Genomic DNA, 19,133 nt, shown 5'->3' on the forward strand with positions numbered 1-19,133 from the left:
TTATGTTCACTAGGTTTATTATAAAGGACACAGCTCAGGAACAGCTAAATGGAGGAGGTGCACAGGGCAAGGTACGTGGGAAGGGGCAGGAGCTTCCACGCCCTCTCCGGGTGCAGCCCCCACCCCAGCACCTAGATGTGTTTGCTAACCCCAAATGCTCTCCAAACCCCATCCTACAGGGTTTTTGTTTTTTTGGGTTTTTTTGGAGCTTCTATTAAGTAGGCAGGTGTGGTTGAAAGGGGCTTGTCATGAATAACAAAAGACACTCACTGCTTTTACCTCCTGGCGCCCTTTCAGGAACTGGGGACAAAACATAAAATAAAAGATGCTCTTTTCACCTTTATCACTTAGGAAATTAATTACAAGGGGTTTAGGAGCTCTGGCCAGAACTGGGGAGGAGGACAAAAAACTCTATTTCTTATTACATCCCATTATCACAATTCCTTACAATATTCAATTCCTTACATAAATATTTATTAAGCATCTACTATGTGCCAGGCCTGGGACCACCACCACGAAAGCAGCAATAGCACCAGCAGAGGGGCAAGATGGAGTCGTGGTTGGGAGCACTGACTCGGGACAGCACAGATGTGATCCCTGGTTCTGGACCCCCTTGTTGGGTGTCCTTTGGCTTGTCATTTGCCCTCTTCATGCCTCAGTTTATAGGCATAGTGCCTAAACCCTAGGCCCATTAGAGTATTGAATGAGATCAGTGTGTTAAGTGCTCTTAGCCCAGGGCCTGGCACAGGAAAAGCTTTTACCTTGTGACCTTGGGTTTGTCTGATCTCTGTGGGAGACAGAGACTGTTGGCCATCACTTCCATCTGACAGGTGAGAAACCAAGACTCAAGTGACAAGAGACCAACATGAAGTCACTTGTTCAGTTCACATCCTAAGGAAAGGACAGGGCTGGGATTCAAACCCAGAGGTCAGTCCCACAGCCCCTCTCGGGTCTTTTCAATCTGCACAGGGAGCACATATCATGCTCTTAAATGAAAAAGACAGATACATTCTGTGGGGACTAAGTTTATGTGTCAAGTAGGCTGGACCACAGTTGTCACATGGACACTTGGTCAAACACCAGTCTAGATGTGGCCATGAAGGAATTTTCAAGATGAGATTAGCATTTCAATCAGTAGATTTACCAGATTACCCTCCACAGTGTGGGTGGGCCTCATCCAATCAGTTGAAGGACTTAGGGAAAAAATCCTGAGGTCTCAGGAGGAAGAGGGAAAGCTGTCTCAAGACTGTTTTGGGACTTCAAGCTGCAACATCACCTCTTCCCTGAGTCTTCAGCTGGCTGCCCTACCCTGCAGATTTTGGACCTGCCAATCTTCACAATCACATAAGCCAATTCTTTAAAATAAATCTCTGTATATACATATCCTATTGTTTCTGTTTCTCCGAAGAACACTGACTGATACACATCTGCCCTAGAAACCCATGGCAGGGCTCAGGTGAGTGAAGTAGACGAAGCCTATCTCTCAACAGACTCCTGAGAGAAACTTTTAGCTTTAGAATCTAAGACCAACTACCCACACTTTGTAAATTCTAGAATATGATCCAGATATACCTCTTATATACAGTGTAGTCAAATAAAAAGTTTGAATTCTTATTTGTATAATGAAAGAGGAGCTTCTTGGAGAAGCCCTTGAGGGGACAGCTTCACAGTTTGACCCTGGGTTGCCACCCTCTAGACCCACTGAGGCCCTGCGCCCTCCCCCTTCCCCCAGCCCTCCCATCAAAGAGTTCCTAGGGAAGCGTTTATTAACCACAGCATCACAGGTGCCCTAGTCAACTTGTAGCAGGTGTGAAGGGGCTGCGGCTCCAGTGGCAGGAGGAAGGGGCCTGCCCTGACCTCGGGGGGAGCTTTTGGGCACAGGTCAGTAGTGCACTTTGGAGCACTAGACCAGTCCAGGTGACTGTCTAACCATCTGTTATGGGTTGAATCGTGTCCCTGCAAAATCCTCATGGTGAAGTCCTAATGCATAGTACCACAGAATGATGTGACTTCATTTGGATGGATTTAGAGTCACTGCAGATGTAATTAGTTAATACTAATTAACACTGAGTAGGGTGGGTCCCTAATCTGACTCCTGTCTTTATAAAAGGGGAAAATTTGGACACAAGCATGCACTCAGGGAGAACGCCATGTGAACATGAAGGCAGAGGCTGCGGTGATGCTTCTACAAGTCAAGAATGCCAGAGACTGCCGGCAAACCACCAGAGAAGCTAGGAGAGGCATGGGACGGTTTTCCCTGCAGCTCTCAGAAGGAATCAACACTGCTCAGACTTCCAGCCTCCAGAACTGTCAGTCAGTAAATTTCCATTGTTTAGGTCACTCAGTTTGAGGCACTTTGTTAGGGCATGCCCCACCACCCATGGCTGTTGGCTACTCTTCTTAAATGGTCTCTCAAATAGCCATCAGTGATGTCCTGAAGACCAGAAGGGAAAGACAACACATAACTGGCCTCCGAAGGGCCCTGTGGTGTTTTTAAATTTTTGTTTTGTTTTTTTTTTGGGGGGGTAATTAGGTTTATTTATTTATTTTTAATGGAGGTACTAAGGATTGAACACAGGTATGCACTCTACCACTGAGCTATACCCTCCCTGCCCCTCGGAGGGCCCAGTTTTTTAAAGCCCTGGTTTCAGATACCTTGGGAACTTGCTAAAATGCAGACTTTGGGCCCCAAACCTACTAAGTCAGAATCTGAGGGCTGGGGCTATAACCTGGATTCTCAAAGATCTCGCCAGGTGATCCCTTTTTTTTCCTCAATAGACTGTCTTTTTAGAATAGTTTGCAGAAAAATTGAGACAATACTACAGAGAATTCCCATATACTCAGTACCAAGTTTCCCATATTTGTGTATTAACATCTTAGATTAGTATGATACACATTTGTTACCATTAATGAACCACTACTGACACAGTATTATTAACTTTTATCCACAGATTGTTTAGATTTCCTTTGTTTTCACCTACAGTCCTTTGTTTCTGTTCCAGGACTCCATATTACATTTAGTTGTCACGTCTCCTTAGGTTCCTCTTGGCTATGTCAGTTTCTCAGACTTCACTGCTTTTGATGACGTTGACAGGGAACTGGTCAGGTGTTTTGTAGAAGCCCACACCCCTATTACTGGAATTTGCCTGATGTTCTCCTCATGATTAGAGACCGGAAGATATGGGGTATTGGGAGGAAGAGCATAGAGGCGAAGGGCCATTTTTATCACACAATATCAAGAGTACATACTTGCAACATGACATGACTGTTGATGTTGACCTTAGTCACCTGGCTAAGGTAGTGTTGATCCAGCTCCCAACTGATTTTGATGCCAGAGAAACAAGAGGGGATGGAGAGAAGAACTTTGGCCCTACAGGTGACCACCCTTTTGGGTCACTGTTCAGGAGAAAGTAGCCACAGCAAGCGGACAGCCCCCACAAAGAGAGCAGTTCTTACGTGCCAGGCACCATGCCAGCACCTGACTGTCCACAACTTCATCTGTCCCCAAGAGGTGGGTGAAATTATTCTTCTGTTCTGGATGAGGGAGCTGAGCTCTCCAGGCCTCACGGCCAGGAACCCACAGGCCACGCTGGCTCAGCACTGCTCCCAGACGCTGGGTGTTCCAGAATGAAGGTAAGGGAGCCATGGAGGCTGTGGCCCCCTTTCCCAGGGTGACAGCAGGGACAAGAAACACGTAGCGCCTCCACTCGGCCCACATTTGAGCCCTGGCCAGAGGCCAACTTGCTGCTCCTAGCCCAAGTGTTCTGAGTGGGAGATACCCACATGGAGAGAGGTTAAGACAACCAAGCTGGGGGGAGGGTATAGCTCAGGGGTAGAATGCGTGCCTAGCAAGCACGAGGTCCTGAGTTCTAATCCCCAGTACCTCCATTAAAATAAATAAATACAATCTAAATACTGCCCCCCCATAAAAAAGTATACAGTGCTGTATGTCCATTGTATATATCTCAATAAAACTGTAAGGCAAAAATTAAAAAAAAAAAGACAACCACACCAAAACAAAACAAAACAAAAACAGGAAAAAAGTACATATGAGGCCAAGGTGTTCAAAGTCAAAAGAAATAACAATGGCAGAAAAAAATGGGGGGGCAGTAATTTCCTCGAGGGTGTTAGAATAGAGCCTTTTGACCCTGCACATGATGTATTTACTTAACCAGGCCCTTGTCGATGGAGGGTAATCACAGTTCCTGTTTGTTCCTATTATGATGCAGCTGTGAACATCTAGGTACCTAGAACTTTCTGCAACTTCGACTTCGCTGGAAGACAGATCCTGAAACTGAACCTGCCGAGTCACAGGACAGGAGTAATGTTGATACAACTTCCAAATTACTCCTAAAAGGTTACACAGCTGTATATTCCCACCAAGTGTAGGCTGCCCATCTTCTCACAGCCTCCCTAACGCTGGTGCTGTCTTTTTCTTAAGTTTTTTTAAAAGGCAAGGTAAGTCATTTCATTTTCATCTGTATGTCTTTCATGATTAGAGAGGCTGAGCATCATTTCAGGTTTACTGACCATTTGGATTTTTCTATCTAAACACACAATTCACATCATTTTAGCCTAATTTTGTCATCTTTTTCTTAATGTTTTAAAAACTGTTTTTATATTACAGATATTAGTTTGTAAATATAAATATTTTTATCAGTCTGTCATTTGTTTAGCGTCTTTTCCTCCATAGAGAAGTTTTTCTTTTTGAATTGAGCCAAGTCTGTTGACCTTTTTTTTTCTTACAGCTTCCGAGTTTTCTGTCACATGTGAAAAAGCTCCCCCTAGTCTCACATTCTGCCCTAGTCATCAGTTCCGGCTCACGAACAATTCTCTTTATACACCCACTGCCCCACCAGCTGCCCGGCTTTTCAGTGCCTCACCTGGCCCTCCTGCCCCAAGGCAGAGTTTGGCTCCTCAGAGTCCCAGGGCCGGCCTGGACCAGGGAGCAGCTGGGTGCCCGGCCCTGGCCTCAAGCTCTTCTCCAGCTCTGCTGCCACCCGGGGAGCTGCGGCCTGGATGGCACCCTGGATGCTGGGTAGGTCCCACTGGGTCCTCAGAAGGGCATCGTCCAGGGTGAAGAAGCCATCACGCGTGCGCCGCACTTGGGAGCAGACAGCAGTGCTCTTCAGTTCCAGGCCGATTTCATGCACCAGCCTTCGCAGCTGCTTCTGCGTCTCATGCATGCACTGCACCTCTGCCAGGGGCACACAGTGACAAGTGCGTGGTCAGGAGCACGGCCTCTGGTGTCCGCTGATCTAGATCCACACCCCTTGAGACCTGGCTGTGTAACAGCCTTAGCAAGACACCTTAGTTCTCTAGGGCTTTGCTGATGTAGCCCAGGGCCGACCCTGAGTTTGTTAGACATGCAGAATCTCAGGACCCACCTGACCTGATGAGTCAGAATTTGCCTTTTAAAAAAAAACCCCAGGTGAGTCGCAGGGAGATTAAAGTTCCAGAAGTGTTGCTCTAAGACTTGGTTTGCTCATTGGTAAAATGAGGGGTTGTGAGGAATCCAAGAGATAATTTCTACAAGGTGCTTAGCCTCCGGTACAGACTCCTGGTTAGTACTGCAGAAAAGGAGCCCTTGTTAATAATTATCAAGAGAGAAGAAAGAAGTGGCGTGGGAGGGTGGGGGTGCTGAGCTGGGTGGGATCAGGCAGGGGAGAGTGGTTATCTGATGACCCACAACGACTTGAAACACTGGGTGGCTCTGGAAATGAGCCACTAAATATAAACTTTCCTTGTTAAGGTCTGGCTTCAAAGCGGGACTCGGCAGGAGACAGGACGGGGCATTTGTTCTGTGCGCTGTGTGATCGGCCAAGTCCCGCCCAAGGCCAGGAAGGAAGTCGGCCCCTGGTGCCTCGGGCACAGAGATCAGGGCTCACGGGTGCTGGCCTCTGCAAAGGCATTCCACAGTGACTCCCCAAGCCCAGGGGCCCTTTGGCACTGCTCCAACTTCTTAGTGCCTCTTACCTAAGAGGAATTCCGGGGGTGCAAACTGGAGGCATCGGATGCCGGTTATCAGCATCGGGGACTTGTTCATGGGCCGGATCAAGCCGCTTACGGCCATCTCATAGGCCTCCTGAGTCTGCAGGTCGAGGTTGGAGTACCTGGGGATTAGAAGGGGCCCGAGTGGGCAGCTGGTATGGGCAGTGGGGGAGCCGGGCTGACTGCCGACACCTGGCCCTGCCCTACTCATTCCTCTCCTGAAGCTCATCTTTCTCTTTCCATCTTATCCCTGCTCCTCCAGCCACCTCTGCAGCAGCCTTTTTCTGTCCCCTCCAATCTCTAACTGCAGGGTCTGCCCACCTCTGCACACTCTCTCTGACTTTAACTGTCAACCATGCGCTGACCGCCTGCACCCTGGCTCTGTGCTGTGATGGTGTGGACCTCTGGCTTCTCCATAGATCATATACTCCCTAGGAGGCCTGTTCCCCTTGGTCGTGGCACAAAGAAACACTTCTGTGTGCGGTGAAGGAAATGGGTGCTTCGTGTCAGGCTCTGAAAGGTGGATATGTGAAATCTGTCCCAGGGTGGGCGGAGCTGACAGGGAGCCCTTTGGGCATTTGTCCTTCCAGCACTTCCTCAAGGGCCCCCTTTCAGGGAGGTGTGGGTCGGGCCTCACTTACATCACCAGGGCCTTCTGATGGGAACCTTGGATCAGGGCCAGGATTCGGTCCAGCTTCTCCCTTGTCACGTGGTCTGCAAAAGCCATGGGCTGGTCAGCACACAGGTGCCAACTGAGGAGGGGAGTCAACAAACCGGCAAGCTCCCTCCCCTCAAAGCAGCCCTGTCCTTGGAACTAGAGGGGGGCCCAGAGCATCCTCTGGTCCCAGGGTTCCCATTTAGGGGGTTGAGAGTGCTTTGAGAATCTTAAACGCTCTGGACCTTCTCAGAAAGATACTCATGAACTCAACATATTGAGGACAATTTCAAGGGGCTCACACACTCCAGGTTAAGAACACGTTCTACTAGAAATGAGGCTCAAAGATGTAATATGACTTGCCTGATACTCTAAACCAGGTCCCCTGAGCCCCAGTCCAGGGTTTTTCATGCTGGGGACCCTAGGAGGGAGGATGCCACCTGGTCAAATGCAGAAACAGGTGGCAAGAAGTGGGAGTGGCTCTGTCTGCTGGTCCCAGTAAGTGACTGCGGGGCAGGCAGCAGCAAAACCTGGGGTTGCTCACAAACTCTGCGGGGAGGCCAATCCTACAGCTCCCTCAGGAAGCTCAGGTGCCAACTGCTGACTGCACAGGCCAGAGTCCTGTGAGCAGGTGTGGGGACTAAAGTCTGGCCAGCTCAGAAGGGCCTGGGCCTCTGATCCTTTCTGTCTGGCTCATTATGCTGTTGTCTTACCTGGAATGCACAAGCTGCTGCCTCCTCCCCACTTATTTAAAGCTCAAGTGCTGCCTCCTCCAGGAAGCCTCTCTTGGAGCACACCTCTTCTTCCTGGCTCCTGTCACTCTGTACCTGGGTCACTTTCCCAGTATTTAATTTTCTTTGGTGTTTACATTATTTTTCAATTATATAATTGATATATACATCTTCTGTAAGCAATTTAGATCAACACCAACAAACATCTCTCCTCCAAATTCTGGCTTCCCCCCTCCCAGAAATGCCAACTTGGTAGTTGTCTTTAGACTCTTTTTGGATGTTGACACACACCTACAAGTACAAATAGATAGCGCTGCTTTGCCATATGTTCCAGAAGATGTAGAAGTGTATGTCTGCTCTCCTTGATAGACTGTGAAGTCACTGAGATTGGGGATCCCATCTGATCCATCACATGTCCCCCCTAGTGCCTGGCACATGGCTGGTGCTCAAAAAAACATCTGTCAAATCAGCAAATGCAACAGATCCTACAGGAAGTCTTAGAACATGGGGAGAGTGAGAAATGAAGAATGAGCCATCTATCCACCCACTCACCCATCCAGCTACCCACCCATCTGCCCATCCATCCATCATCCACCCACCCATCCATCCATCATTCCAGCACCCACCATGTCCCAGCCCCTGTGCTGTGTGTGACCATAGGAGTAGAACTACCCAGTCTCTGCTCTCGTGGGTGACATTCTGGTAGGGAGACAGGTATTAAATAATCACTAATCACTACTTGATTACTTTTCTGACAGTATATCCAGTCTAAACCTGGGGGCTAGAGGAGCTTCCCCGGGGAGGTGACATCTAAGTGAGGCACAGAGGGGCACAGGGCATTCCTAGAAGACAGAATGACATGTCTAAGCCCCACCAAGAGCCAGCCCAAGCTTGGTGTGTCTGAGAGTAACTGAGAGGGAGTCCTCATGGCCCACGTCGGGGTGAGGAATCACAGGAAGCAATTGAAGAGGCGGCCACAACAGCCCCTCCCGCCCATGCTGGGCTCCTGCGCAATCTCACCATACGTTGTCTTCTCCACCAGCCGCCCGTCTTCACAGAAGTCGTCTGTGGCTTTGCCCAGGAGGCCGCGCACTGTGTACTCCTGTGAGGACAGGAAGTGGACAGTATGGTCAGCCTCTTGGCTTTGCGCCTCAGTGCTCACACCCCTGGATGCTCAACTGAGGCTGGGGGGCCCTCAGGTCTCCCTCAGGAAGCTCAGGCGCTCAGCCTCTGCCCGGCTGCCCCATGGGGAAGGGCACTGGACTCTCCTATGATGGGAAGCACTGGCAGCCTGCAAAGGGCACTGACGGCCCCCCTGCAACCACCCCAGGCCTGTCTCTCCACTGCCGCCCAACATGACAACTTCTCTGCCAGCCCCTCCCAGGATGTGCTATGGCTTCTCACCCTTCCGAATATGCTCTGTGTAGCCACCTGCCTCCGCCACAAAGAAAAGCAGTAACATCGATGACAGAGGGGACAAAAATGTAACATCAACTGAGCATCTACCAGTGCCAGTGGCCGTGCTAAGCACATTTCATGTAGCCAATAACTTAATCTTCAAAGTAACCCCACAGAGGAGATACAATGATCATTCCCATTTCTCTTTTAAAAATTTTTTTGGGGGAGGTAATTAGGTTTATTAATTTAATTCATTATTTTTAATGGAGGTACTAGGGATTGAACCCAGGACCTCCTGCATGCTAAGCATGTACTCTAAACACTGAGCTATACCCTCCCCCTGATCATTCCCATTTCAAAGATGAGGAAATGGAGGCACACAGATGTTAAGTGACCCACCCTGTGACACATAGTTGGTGGAGTGGTACAAGCTGGGTCTTGAATCAAAGACCCAGCTCCAGAATTTGTACTCTTCTCTACTAAAAATACGAGCCTTCTAACATGGCATCTCTGCACACACTTGTGATGCCAGACTCCACAGCCCTGGCATGCATGCGAGCTCCCTGACACCTAGACAGTGATGTCCACTTCTCAGTCTTGGGGAGAGAACGGAGTGGTGTCATGACCAGGATCTGGTGTAAGGCAGATCCAGCTTCAAATTCCAGCTCTGCCTCTTAAAGGCCCTAGGCAAGCACCTCATTCTCTCGTCTGTAAAATGGGTTAACAACAGATCCCACTTTACCGGGATGCTGTAAGGCACCTGCAAGGGAGTCCATAGACAGTGCTCAGTACAGAGAGCCGGCAGGCATTATGATGTTACTGCTAGTCTCCCCGAGCACACAACCATAATAAATGCTGACTGATGGCCTCGGTATTCCCCGTGGAATCCTCTCAGCTTCAGAATCCTACCAGTGATCCCAGGGAAAGGGCCAAGGGATAAGCAGGCCACCCACAGCCCCATACCTTGGTGAGATGAGCGTTGTACATGTCGGTGAGGAGCTTGCGTCCATGTCCCATGCCAAGCACTGAAAGGCACACAGCCTGATCTCACACCTGGCTTCCTCTTCCTGTTCCCCTGGCACCTCCAACTCCCACACCCTCCAACAGAAAACTCCCACTTCCTATGCTGTGGAAGTCGTCAAGGGGGCAAGGAGAGCTTCTTCTATAGGGAGCAAGTGAACGCCTGTGTATATATGAAAATACAGATTTCCGGGTCCCACTCACGTATACTGACAATGACTTGTGTTGGGGAGGGGGCCTAGGATCCTTAGTAAGCTCCCCCAAGGGTCCTGATGCTCTCAAAAGTGAGACCACTAGCCCAGCCACACAGACCTACACTCAAATCTGAGATGGCTCTAAGCCTGTCCTTTAACCTCCTTGGGTCTCAGGCTCCCCATCAGTGAAATGGGGATAAAAATACTGTTTGATCCCTGTGGGTGTTGTGGTAGTTGAGGCCATGCACAAAAAGCAGTCAGAACAAAGGAAGGGCCCAATAAACAGGGGCATTGTGGCTACTCCTTGCCTTCCCCTGGGTCTGTTTCCCCCTCTGGCTAAAGGAAAGAATGACCCTCCATTCACTCCTGGAGAGGAAGAACGGAGAGGCGGATGAGATCATGTCTGCCTGCCTGTGTCCCAGGAAGCAAGACACGTTGCTGTGACTACTGTGCATGGAGGAAGTGGCCACCGCCTGACCCTGGGGACACAGATGGCTCATGACTCGGGCACTGTATGTCTAGCTCCAGTGACATCCAGACCCTGGCCAGTGGGGGCCAGAGTCATGCGCTTGGCTATCCTACAGACAGTGGTGACTGTTTTCCCTCTCTGAACCACGGACATTCACTAGCCACGTTACCAAGGATGAATTACCTATGCTCCTAGAGTCTTACTTTCTTCATAAAATCATACAGTATCTATCAAATAAGGTTGTTACAGTGAATACAAAGTACAAAGGGTTTCGTACATGTCACATGCAGGAATCACTTGATAAGGTGGGTGTTTATGACTTCCCCCTTTGCACCAGTCATTTCCCCAGAGGATCAGACTTGACAGGAATCGGGAGGAAGGCGTAGTGGGAAATGGCTGTCAGGTTAGAAGTGGGCTGGGCTCCTGGTGGCTCCCCAATCATCCTCCAAGCCTCTATCACAGCACCCTAGGCTCACCACACCACCTACCAAGCACCCCAGACGCCTGGGCATCCAGTCGGTGTCCCACTCCAACCTTCAGGCTGGTGAATACTGGTCCACGTACTGGAAAGAAATAAACAAGATCCTTTTCCTCAATAAATCTAGCCTCCAGGAAGGCTTTGGGCTGTGTGATGACCTCATTGGTAGAATGCAGCCTCGTGGAACCCAAACCAGGATCAGGCTGGAATTTCAGGCTTCCCCACCATGGAATCTGGGGACCCAAATCATTTCTCCAGTTTTCTGGGCCCAGAGAAAGGGCAGCCCAAGAGGCCTGTTACTCTGCCTTTCACCATTCCCCACAGTGAGAGCTTTCAAGTGGACTGAGCATAATGCTAGAATCAAAACTGTGGGGTTCCCTGTCCAGCGCCTACGGAAGGAGAGAGAGCCTTGGCCACTATCCCAGGAAGAAAATGGAGGCTGAGAGCTCCTTAAGGCAGGACCTGGGTCTGTGTGTTCACAGTTCTGCCCCCAGAGCCCAGAACTCACTGACTGCTCAGGAAATAACTATTGAAAAAAATGAATGACCCATCAAATTAATATACATTAAGTATGTATATAGCTTTTGTATATCAATTATACATCAATAAAGTTGTTTTTTTAAAAAAGAGTATAAATGCAGGAATGAGCTAGAAGCTTTTACATTTCTGAAGATCAAAAGGAACGTCAGGGAAGGGTACATGTGATTAAGAGTCTACTGAACCCAGGCTACATTACTTAACACGTCAACCCTGAGCCTCAGTTTCCTCATTTGTGAAATGGGACTAGGACCCACCTCACAGGATTCAGAGGGGTGGTACCTGAGAAAAGCTAAACACAGTATTTAGTACAGAGTAGGTCTTCGATACAGCATACTTGTCACTGATGTTATACTGTAGAGTCACTGAATATGTCTGTCCAAGGGGTTTTAGAGGGTCCTGGTCAAGCTCCTTAGCCCTCCTACAGCCTCCCCAACACATGCCTTAATCACATCTAGTGACAGGAGGCTCATTATCAGAACTAGTTCTACTCTGGGCAGAGCTGTTAACTAGTAAGTCACTCTTTCACAGGAGCCCAAAAACTCCCTCCTTAGGACTTCTGCCTGAGGGTCTCAATTCCCACCTGGAGTCCCAGAATAATAAAGGGGTCAGCAAACTACAGTCCACAGGTCAAATCCTCAAGTCTGTTTTGTTTTTTTTAATGGCCCACAAGTTAAAATAGTTTTTACATTTTTCAATGTAAAAAATCAGTGGTTCAAAAAACTCAAGAGGATAATATTTTAAGACATATGAAATTCTATAAACTTCACCTATCAGTATCCACAAGTAACACAGCCAGGCTCATTGCTTTACATACTGTCGACAGCTGCTTCTGCACTACAATGGCAGAAGTGAGCCTGCAAAGCTAAAACACTGACTATCTGGCCCTTTCCAGGAAAATTTGCCAATATCTGGTCAAATACTTTATTCCCGCTGTGGCCCTACATTGGTTTTGGGACAGGAGTCTGAGCACTGGCTTCCTGGGATGTGACACCCAAGCCCCTTCATGAATGTGCTTTACCCAGCGGGTGGTCGACGAGGGTGGGCACACTGGTGACTGTGAGGGTCAGCTCCTTCTTTTCGCTGCCCTCCATGGGACCCGGCAGGAAGCGAACATGCTGTTCAGGGGCAGGAGGCTTCTCAGCATTGAGACCTGAGCACACAAAAGTAAAGGAGATCCTGTCAATTTTTTCTGAACACCTGGTTGGGGGTTGGGGGTGCAGGGAAGTACGGACATGTAGAAGACAGATGAAAGCCCACGGTGTAGAAAACAGCAGTCGTTAAGAAACAGACGGGTTCAAATCCTGATTCTACTACTTATTAACTATTTAAGACAACAGACAATACTGAGTTTGTGTACACCATCTGAACGCAGGGGAAAGCAAGGAGTAACAACACAGTGTAGAGAACAGACGACTAGGTCACATGACTTGATTTTGCAGCAAGGATCAGAAGCGGACAAGGGACTTCTAGGAAAACGGGAGCGGATTGTGAGTCTGGCTCAAGGCACTTACCTTTCAAAAGCTGCAGCTCCACCGTATCCCGCAGATGCTTCCATTTTAGCCCCGGGGGCTTGTAGACAGCGAAGAGCCCATGCAGCCGAGCCAGGCCGGCGGACGCCATGCCTGAAACCCGCCGCCCCGGCTGGCAAAAAAGAGGAAACCAGACGGAAGTGCTATATGGTCCCGCCCCCAAACATGGTCCTTCCAATGGGTACCGCCATGTTTCGCAGCCGGAAGAGGTTCGCGTCGTATGGTGCTCGGGGAAAACGTACTGCGGAGAAGGAAGTAGGGTCCGGCGCTGAGCCTCAAAGCTAGCGGGGCTTACTTGGAGACAGATTTTGGGGTAAGGTGAAATGGAGAGAGTTTATATCCGTGGAAGTAGGTGGCAGAAAGGTCACCTGGGTTTCCTAACACTTAGTGATAGGGACCTTTCCTGTCCGTGCCACTCCTTTACCCCCCAAAAGCCCTACTCATTGCAGTAGAGATCGAGTCTTTTTGACTTCTCCGGCGCGCCGTCTCCGGAGAAGTTTAGCGTGTGGACCTCGCCATGCCCATCCTCCCGCGGACGTCTGACAATGTCCGCTGCCATGGCGACGCTGCTGCGCCGGTCCCTGCGCCCCCTCCGCGCGTTCAGAGGCCACCCCCGGCCTGCTGCAGGCAAGTGGCGGAAACGGGAAGGAGTGCTGGGGGCCCGTCTGCTCCTTTGACCGCAGTCTTTTCTTGCCCCGCAGATGTGCCCCTCCGAGCCACGAGCCATGGCGCCGGCCTGCTCTACCCCGAACACATCCCCACCTCCCTGGTGCAGAAGGCCCTGCTTGCCGCTGGCTCTGCGGGAATGGCGCTGTACGACCCGTATCGCCACGGTAAGGCCGCTTGCGCCCGGCGCTCCCTTAGGGCATATAGAGGTGGGGGCGTGCCCTTGCTTTGGAAGCCCGAGGAGGTCCCGGCCACTGCCAAAGCCTCCGTTTCTTATGGGTAACTGGAGGCTAGACTAGGCCAGGGTACCCAAACCTGGCTGCACCTTATAATGACTCGCAACATTCATAAAAATGAAGACACCTGGGTCCCACCCTAAACTTACTCAATTCTAATCTGTCGGGAATGGGGAGCGGGGGGAGGGGGGAGGAAGGGGCGGGGAATCTGAGCTGCCTTTTTAAACTGCTTCCCGGTAGAGCCTGTCATCCAATCACACTGAGAACCTCTGGACTAAATAGATGACTTACGAGCACCCATCAAATTATAACATCCAGTTTGAAATTAAACTTTATGAGGTCAGGGACCATGACTGCCCTGTTCTACTGTAGTGGTAATGTTTTAGATATTGCATGGCACATTAATAAATGCTCGATAAATGCTGAGTGTTTAAATAGAACATTCTAGGATCCTACAATGCTTTTCTCATCTCCTCTAGGATTCTTAAGTCTGGAAAGTACTATTACCCCTACTAATAAAAACTATAATGCTAACTGATCACTGAGTCCTTGTTTTGGTTGCTCACTGTGCTAAGTTTTATATGCATGATGTTCTTGATTTTTCACGTTAACCTTATAAGAAAGGCGTTATCTGCACTTCACAAATTAGGACACTGAGAGTTGGAAATGTGAAGCAGTTTGCACAAGGTCACCTACATAGTGACTGTGCCTGGGCTCAAATCCAGCATTCTTTGATGCCAAAGCCTACACCTATCCATGGAGACGCGATATTCTATCGTGATAATGGATGTTAAAGTGATTTATAAACTAGAGTACTGTGCTAACCAGAGCCACCTCACCCCATTAGATTAATAATGTTAATAACTATAGGTATATCAAGCTTTACTGTGTGCCAGGTGATTCACTGTTTAACTTTAATCCTCATAACTAAGAATTAGATATTCTGTTTTTATCACATAGGAAATTAAGGCTCAGACTACATCAGGTAACTTACCTAAGATCATATTCTCCATTTGTCCCCATTTCTTTCCTTTCAGACATGGTTGCAGTTCTAGGGGAGACCACAGGATACCGTACCCTGAAGGTCCTCAGGGACCAGATGAGGAGGGATCCAGAGGGTGCCCAAATCCTGCAGTAGGTCCCAGCTCTGCCCGGGGGGTTGGGGGCGTTCTCCTGGGATTCTGATCTCACTGGAGTCACACTGTGTTCCTCTAGGGAGCTCCTCTTGATACCCTATGGATGGTTGCACAGGCTGGGCACTGCCCAACACCATGGGCGCCATTCATGTGGACACTGATGACCCCTGGGTAGTGCAGTATGGTGACCTAAGCCCAGTTCCAGCAACAAGACTGCCTTCTCTAAGGTCCCATAACACATGCTACCTGTAACCCCCAAGTCTGCAATGCCTTTGTGAACACCCTGGTCACATCTGAGGCCTGCCTACCTAGATTGTGCCCCTGCAAGCAGGAATCATCACCTTAGTTTGTGGTAGTCCCTGCCACCTGCCTGGCCAGTAGGAAGTGCTCCATTATGACTTGTGGCCCCATTGCTGCTCTCTGCCCCTTCATCTGTCACGCCCTTGTTCTAGCTGGACCTTTCACCTGCCTTTGCTGGTGCCTTCGCAACTCCTGAGTCCTGCTTTCTGCCTCTCAGGGAGCGTCCCCGCATCTCACTGGCCACCCTCGACCTGGGCAAGCTCCGGAGTCTGCCTGAGGACTCCTTTGGCCGCGAGTATCTCCGTTTCCTGGATGTGAATGTGAGTTTCCAGCTTCTGTGCACTTGGCAGTCATCAGGAAGGGCAGAGGAATGATACAGGAGTACTGTCTTGAGGAAGGAAGAGCCTGAGCTGCCACCATGGGCAAGAGTGCCTTGCAGTCTCTTGTACCAAGGCTTTGTCGTTTTTCTGTGGGACAGGCAAGCAGGCCAGGAACATCGCTCCAGGCAATAAAACTGGCCAGCATTTATTAACCTCTTACTGCATGCCAGATGCCAGGCTCATACATGATTTCACCAAATTGTCCCAACAACCTGGTCAAATATGTTGTATTATTATCCCCTTTTAATAAATGAGGAAACTGAGGCTCAGAACAGTTAAGCAATTTGCTGATTTCACAAGCCAGTAATAATGGAGGCAGTATTCAAATTCAGGTCACATTCTTAACTGCTGTATTGTGTCTCCTGGTTCTAGAAACAGCCTTTTCTAGACAAGTTGTGGCACTCTCCAACCCTAGGCAGGAAAGACAGTCGCTGAGGGACGGAGTCCCAACTACTGAGGGCCTCACTCATTTGTTCAGAATTGGCCATGTGCCATCCATTATTCCAAGTGCTAGGGATATAATGGTGAACTAGACAGACAAGGTCCTGCCTTCATGGAGCTAGTATTATGTCTTAACAAAAGAGAGCAATAAAAGAAAAAAAAAGTCACAAAAAATTTTCATACTTAGAACATGAGACACTGTCCCCAGCAACTGGGACTTAAACCAGCAAAGAGCGTGCCCTTGTGGAGCTTCTGTTGTAGCAGATGGTGCCGTGAGGACAGCAGTCAGTGTGACAGAGGACTGGGGTGGGGTGGGTGGATGGACCAGGAAGCCACTTCTAATGGGGTGGTCATGGGAGGCCCTGCTGAGGAGATTTGGAAGATGAGGAGGAGCCAGCCCTGAAGAGAGATGGGGGGAGCATTCCCAGTAGAGGAACTGACTCTTTGTGTTTAAGAAAAGGAAAACTGACCAATGTGGCCGTAGAGAATTCAGTTGTGGGGAGGCATCCAGTGGGCTGGGAGGTCAGCCTAGCCCAGCCAGGCCCTGCCTGCCATGGGAAGTGTTACCCAAAAACGAGATTCACCTCTTGGAGGAGGTCGAGCCAAGCCAAAGACTGGGAGGAGGAAGATAGCAGCAAGTAAGGAGAACACTGGAGATCTTTTCTAAAGCAGTGCCTCCCCAAACGACAAAATTAGGGAAGGTTTAAGCTAAAGGTATATGCATATTCATGAAGGGGCTTGAGCAGAGGAGAATTCAACATAGAATTAGGGCAAAGGTTGACCTAAGAGTCCAAGCTACAGCTGACTGAAGTCACGAGGTCAGCATTATCATTTCTTAGGTAGTTACCATTCTTGACCTGGATGGGGGACTTAGTTCCTGTAGAACGACTTAAAGATAATGTATCAGATTGTTCTGTATATCCTTTTAGGAGGAACTGGGGCTGTGTTTTATCACTGAACTCTTCTTTCTTGACGCTTTTCCTCTGTCCCTGAATTCCTTTTCCTTTAAGATCCTTAATTACTGAGACCTGTTCAAGGGCCAGCATTGTGGCCAGGCTTAGATCACAAAATGGCTTAGGCCAAAATGGCTTCTCTTATGTCAAGAAAGCCATGCCTATTTTTCTTTCTCCAGGGACCCCCTACCCTATCTACTTAAAGAAAGAGTCTATATTTTGTAATAGAAGCGATAGGAAAGTTTTCGAGCAGGATAGTTACATCATCTGATTTATAAAAGGACGTTAGGACACAGCAGGGCACCTTCCCTGACCCTACCCATCCTGGCCCCCAACACATACATATCCCATCAAAGCACCTCTGTTAAGTGGCTCTCCATTCTAGCTGCAGGAGCCAGCCAGGCTGGAGGAGGTCAAGGAGTGAGCAAAGATTGCTCTAGAACTAGGTTTCTCAACCTTGGCACTGTTGACTTTTTAGACTGGATAGTTCCTTGCAGGAGCTGCCCTGTGCATTGCAGAATATTTAGAGCATCCCTGGCCTCTACACACTAGATGCCAATAATACACGCCCCACCCAGCTGTGACCAGATATAAATGTCTCCAGATGTTGCACATGTTCCCTGGTGGACAGTTAAGAACCCCTGCTATAGGCGATTATTGTCCCTGAGAAAACAATCTGCTCCCCATACTCTCCTGACACTCGCCCCCACCCCATTTTATACCATCTCCCTCAGATTTCACCAAGATGCAAGTTATTTCATCAGTGGGAAACCCATCAGGATGACCTGCTCCAAGTGCCATCCAAGAACAGTCAGTCGTCTTCTGAAGTCCCCCAGAGCCTTTTGTCCTGCTGCTGTGGAGGGGATGGGATCCCCAAGACCTCCCTGGGCACCTTGCCCAATCACAGCCCTAGTTGTGGTAACAGCCCTATAGATTGTGACACTTCTGGAGCACAGAAACCAGCAGCCCATGAAATGTAAAGGAATACCTTTGTCCTAGCAGAGCTTTAGAGCAAAGTTCAAGGTGAGGTCACCCTCCCTGAGGCTGACATGGGTAGGGGCTATAGTCATCGTTGTGGCATCAAGATTACAAGCATGGGCTCTGGGGTTAAGAGTAGCCTGAGTTACAATTCTGCCTCTCTTCCCAACTTTAAAGCCCTGGGCAAATCATTTGACCTCTGAGCCTCAGACTCCTTATCTGAGGTAAGGAAACCTAATGTTTATCTTCCAAGGCACTTAGATGGCTGATTAATAATGGATGTTAAGGCTTTGGAATCCAGCAGGCTTTGTTTCAAATCCTGACTCAGCCACTTGATTAGCTGTGTGATCTTGGGCAGACTATCTCTGTGCGCCTTATTTTTCTTATCTATATCTGAGGCTTATAACAGTATCTACCCCCAGCTGGTCTCGACAGTACTGTATGATAATATGTGTAAAGGACTTCATACAGTGCTGGCACACATTAGGTGCTCAATAGATGTTGGCCATCACTGTTACCACCATCAGCTTCACGCAGCAGGTAGAACCCTGTAGAAGAAATTAGGACCAGGAGCCCAATGAGGTCACAAACACGGACCATGGCACCAAGCCAGCAGTCCCAAGCAATAGAAGCGTCAAACCCCTTGGGCTCTGGATAGGCTGAGGCTATGCTTTGGGAATAGGAAGGCCAGGCTCCCCCCACTCTGCATGGGTGCTGCTGAGGGTTCAGAGAGGCGCTGGGTGGGTAAAAGGAGGACAGTTGCATCCTTACCTGGGATCAGAAAAGTGCCCATGGCTTGCCTTTTGCTCGTGCATTTAAGAGATGTTTATTCATCCAGAGCCTGGAGATACAGCTGTGAGCAAAACAGAGCCAGCCTGTCAACAGTCCTGTGCTGCTGACTGGCTGCTGCAACACTGATCATAGACATAGCATGCAAGCTGTATAGGGAATTTAAAATCTGCTGCTAGCCACTTTAATAAAAGCAAAAAGAAACAGGTGGAATTCATTTTAACTTTTTGTTTTTTTTGCAGCAGGGAG

The 19,133-nt window shown here is 49.1% G+C and overlaps 2 protein-coding genes across 6 annotated transcripts in view; one reads left to right on the forward strand and one right to left on the reverse strand.

Moving 5' to 3' along the window:
• Positions 1-19,133, reverse strand: part of TRUB2 (TruB pseudouridine synthase family member 2) — a 26,618-nt gene continuing 7,485 nt past the window's right edge. Inside the window, exons 3-11 of the mRNA XM_006181951.3 lie at positions 18,867-18,948; positions 12,988-13,117; positions 12,495-12,626; positions 10,947-11,021; positions 9,739-9,800; positions 8,398-8,479; positions 6,633-6,705; positions 5,977-6,113; positions 1-5,197 (exon numbers count right to left, since the gene is read on the reverse strand). Coding sequence (XP_006182013.1) covers positions 4,872-5,197; positions 5,977-6,113; positions 6,633-6,705; positions 8,398-8,479; positions 9,739-9,800; positions 10,947-11,021; positions 12,495-12,626; positions 12,988-13,096 — 996 coding nt within the window. The 5' untranslated portion in view covers positions 13,097-13,117; positions 18,867-18,948 and the 3' untranslated portion in view covers positions 1-4,871. The remainder of the gene's footprint in view (positions 5,198-5,976; positions 6,114-6,632; positions 6,706-8,397; positions 8,480-9,738; positions 9,801-10,946; positions 11,022-12,494; positions 12,627-12,987; positions 13,118-18,866; positions 18,949-19,133) is intronic.
• Positions 13,293-19,133, forward strand: part of COQ4 (coenzyme Q4) — a 10,329-nt gene continuing 4,488 nt past the window's right edge. Inside the window, exons 1-5 of one of the 5 annotated variants that reach the window (XM_014556878.2) lie at positions 13,540-13,632; positions 13,707-13,838; positions 14,945-15,041; positions 15,561-15,663; positions 17,852-19,097. In XM_014556878.2, coding sequence (XP_014412364.1) covers positions 13,551-13,632; positions 13,707-13,838; positions 14,945-15,041; positions 15,561-15,663; positions 17,852-18,097 — 660 coding nt within the window. In that variant the 5' untranslated portion in view covers positions 13,540-13,550 and the 3' untranslated portion in view covers positions 18,098-19,097. Of the gene's footprint in view, positions 13,633-13,706; positions 13,839-14,944; positions 15,042-15,495; positions 15,664-17,851; positions 19,098-19,133 lie in introns of those variants that run through there. The other 4 variants (XM_032478546.1, XM_032478544.1, XM_006181886.3 and 1 more) reach the window with 4 other exon arrangements.

Source organism: Camelus ferus, chromosome 4, assembly GCF_009834535.1.
Source record: "Camelus ferus isolate YT-003-E chromosome 4, BCGSAC_Cfer_1.0, whole genome shotgun sequence".
In the NCBI taxonomy this organism is placed as follows: Eukaryota; Metazoa; Chordata; class Mammalia; order Artiodactyla; family Camelidae; genus Camelus; species Camelus ferus.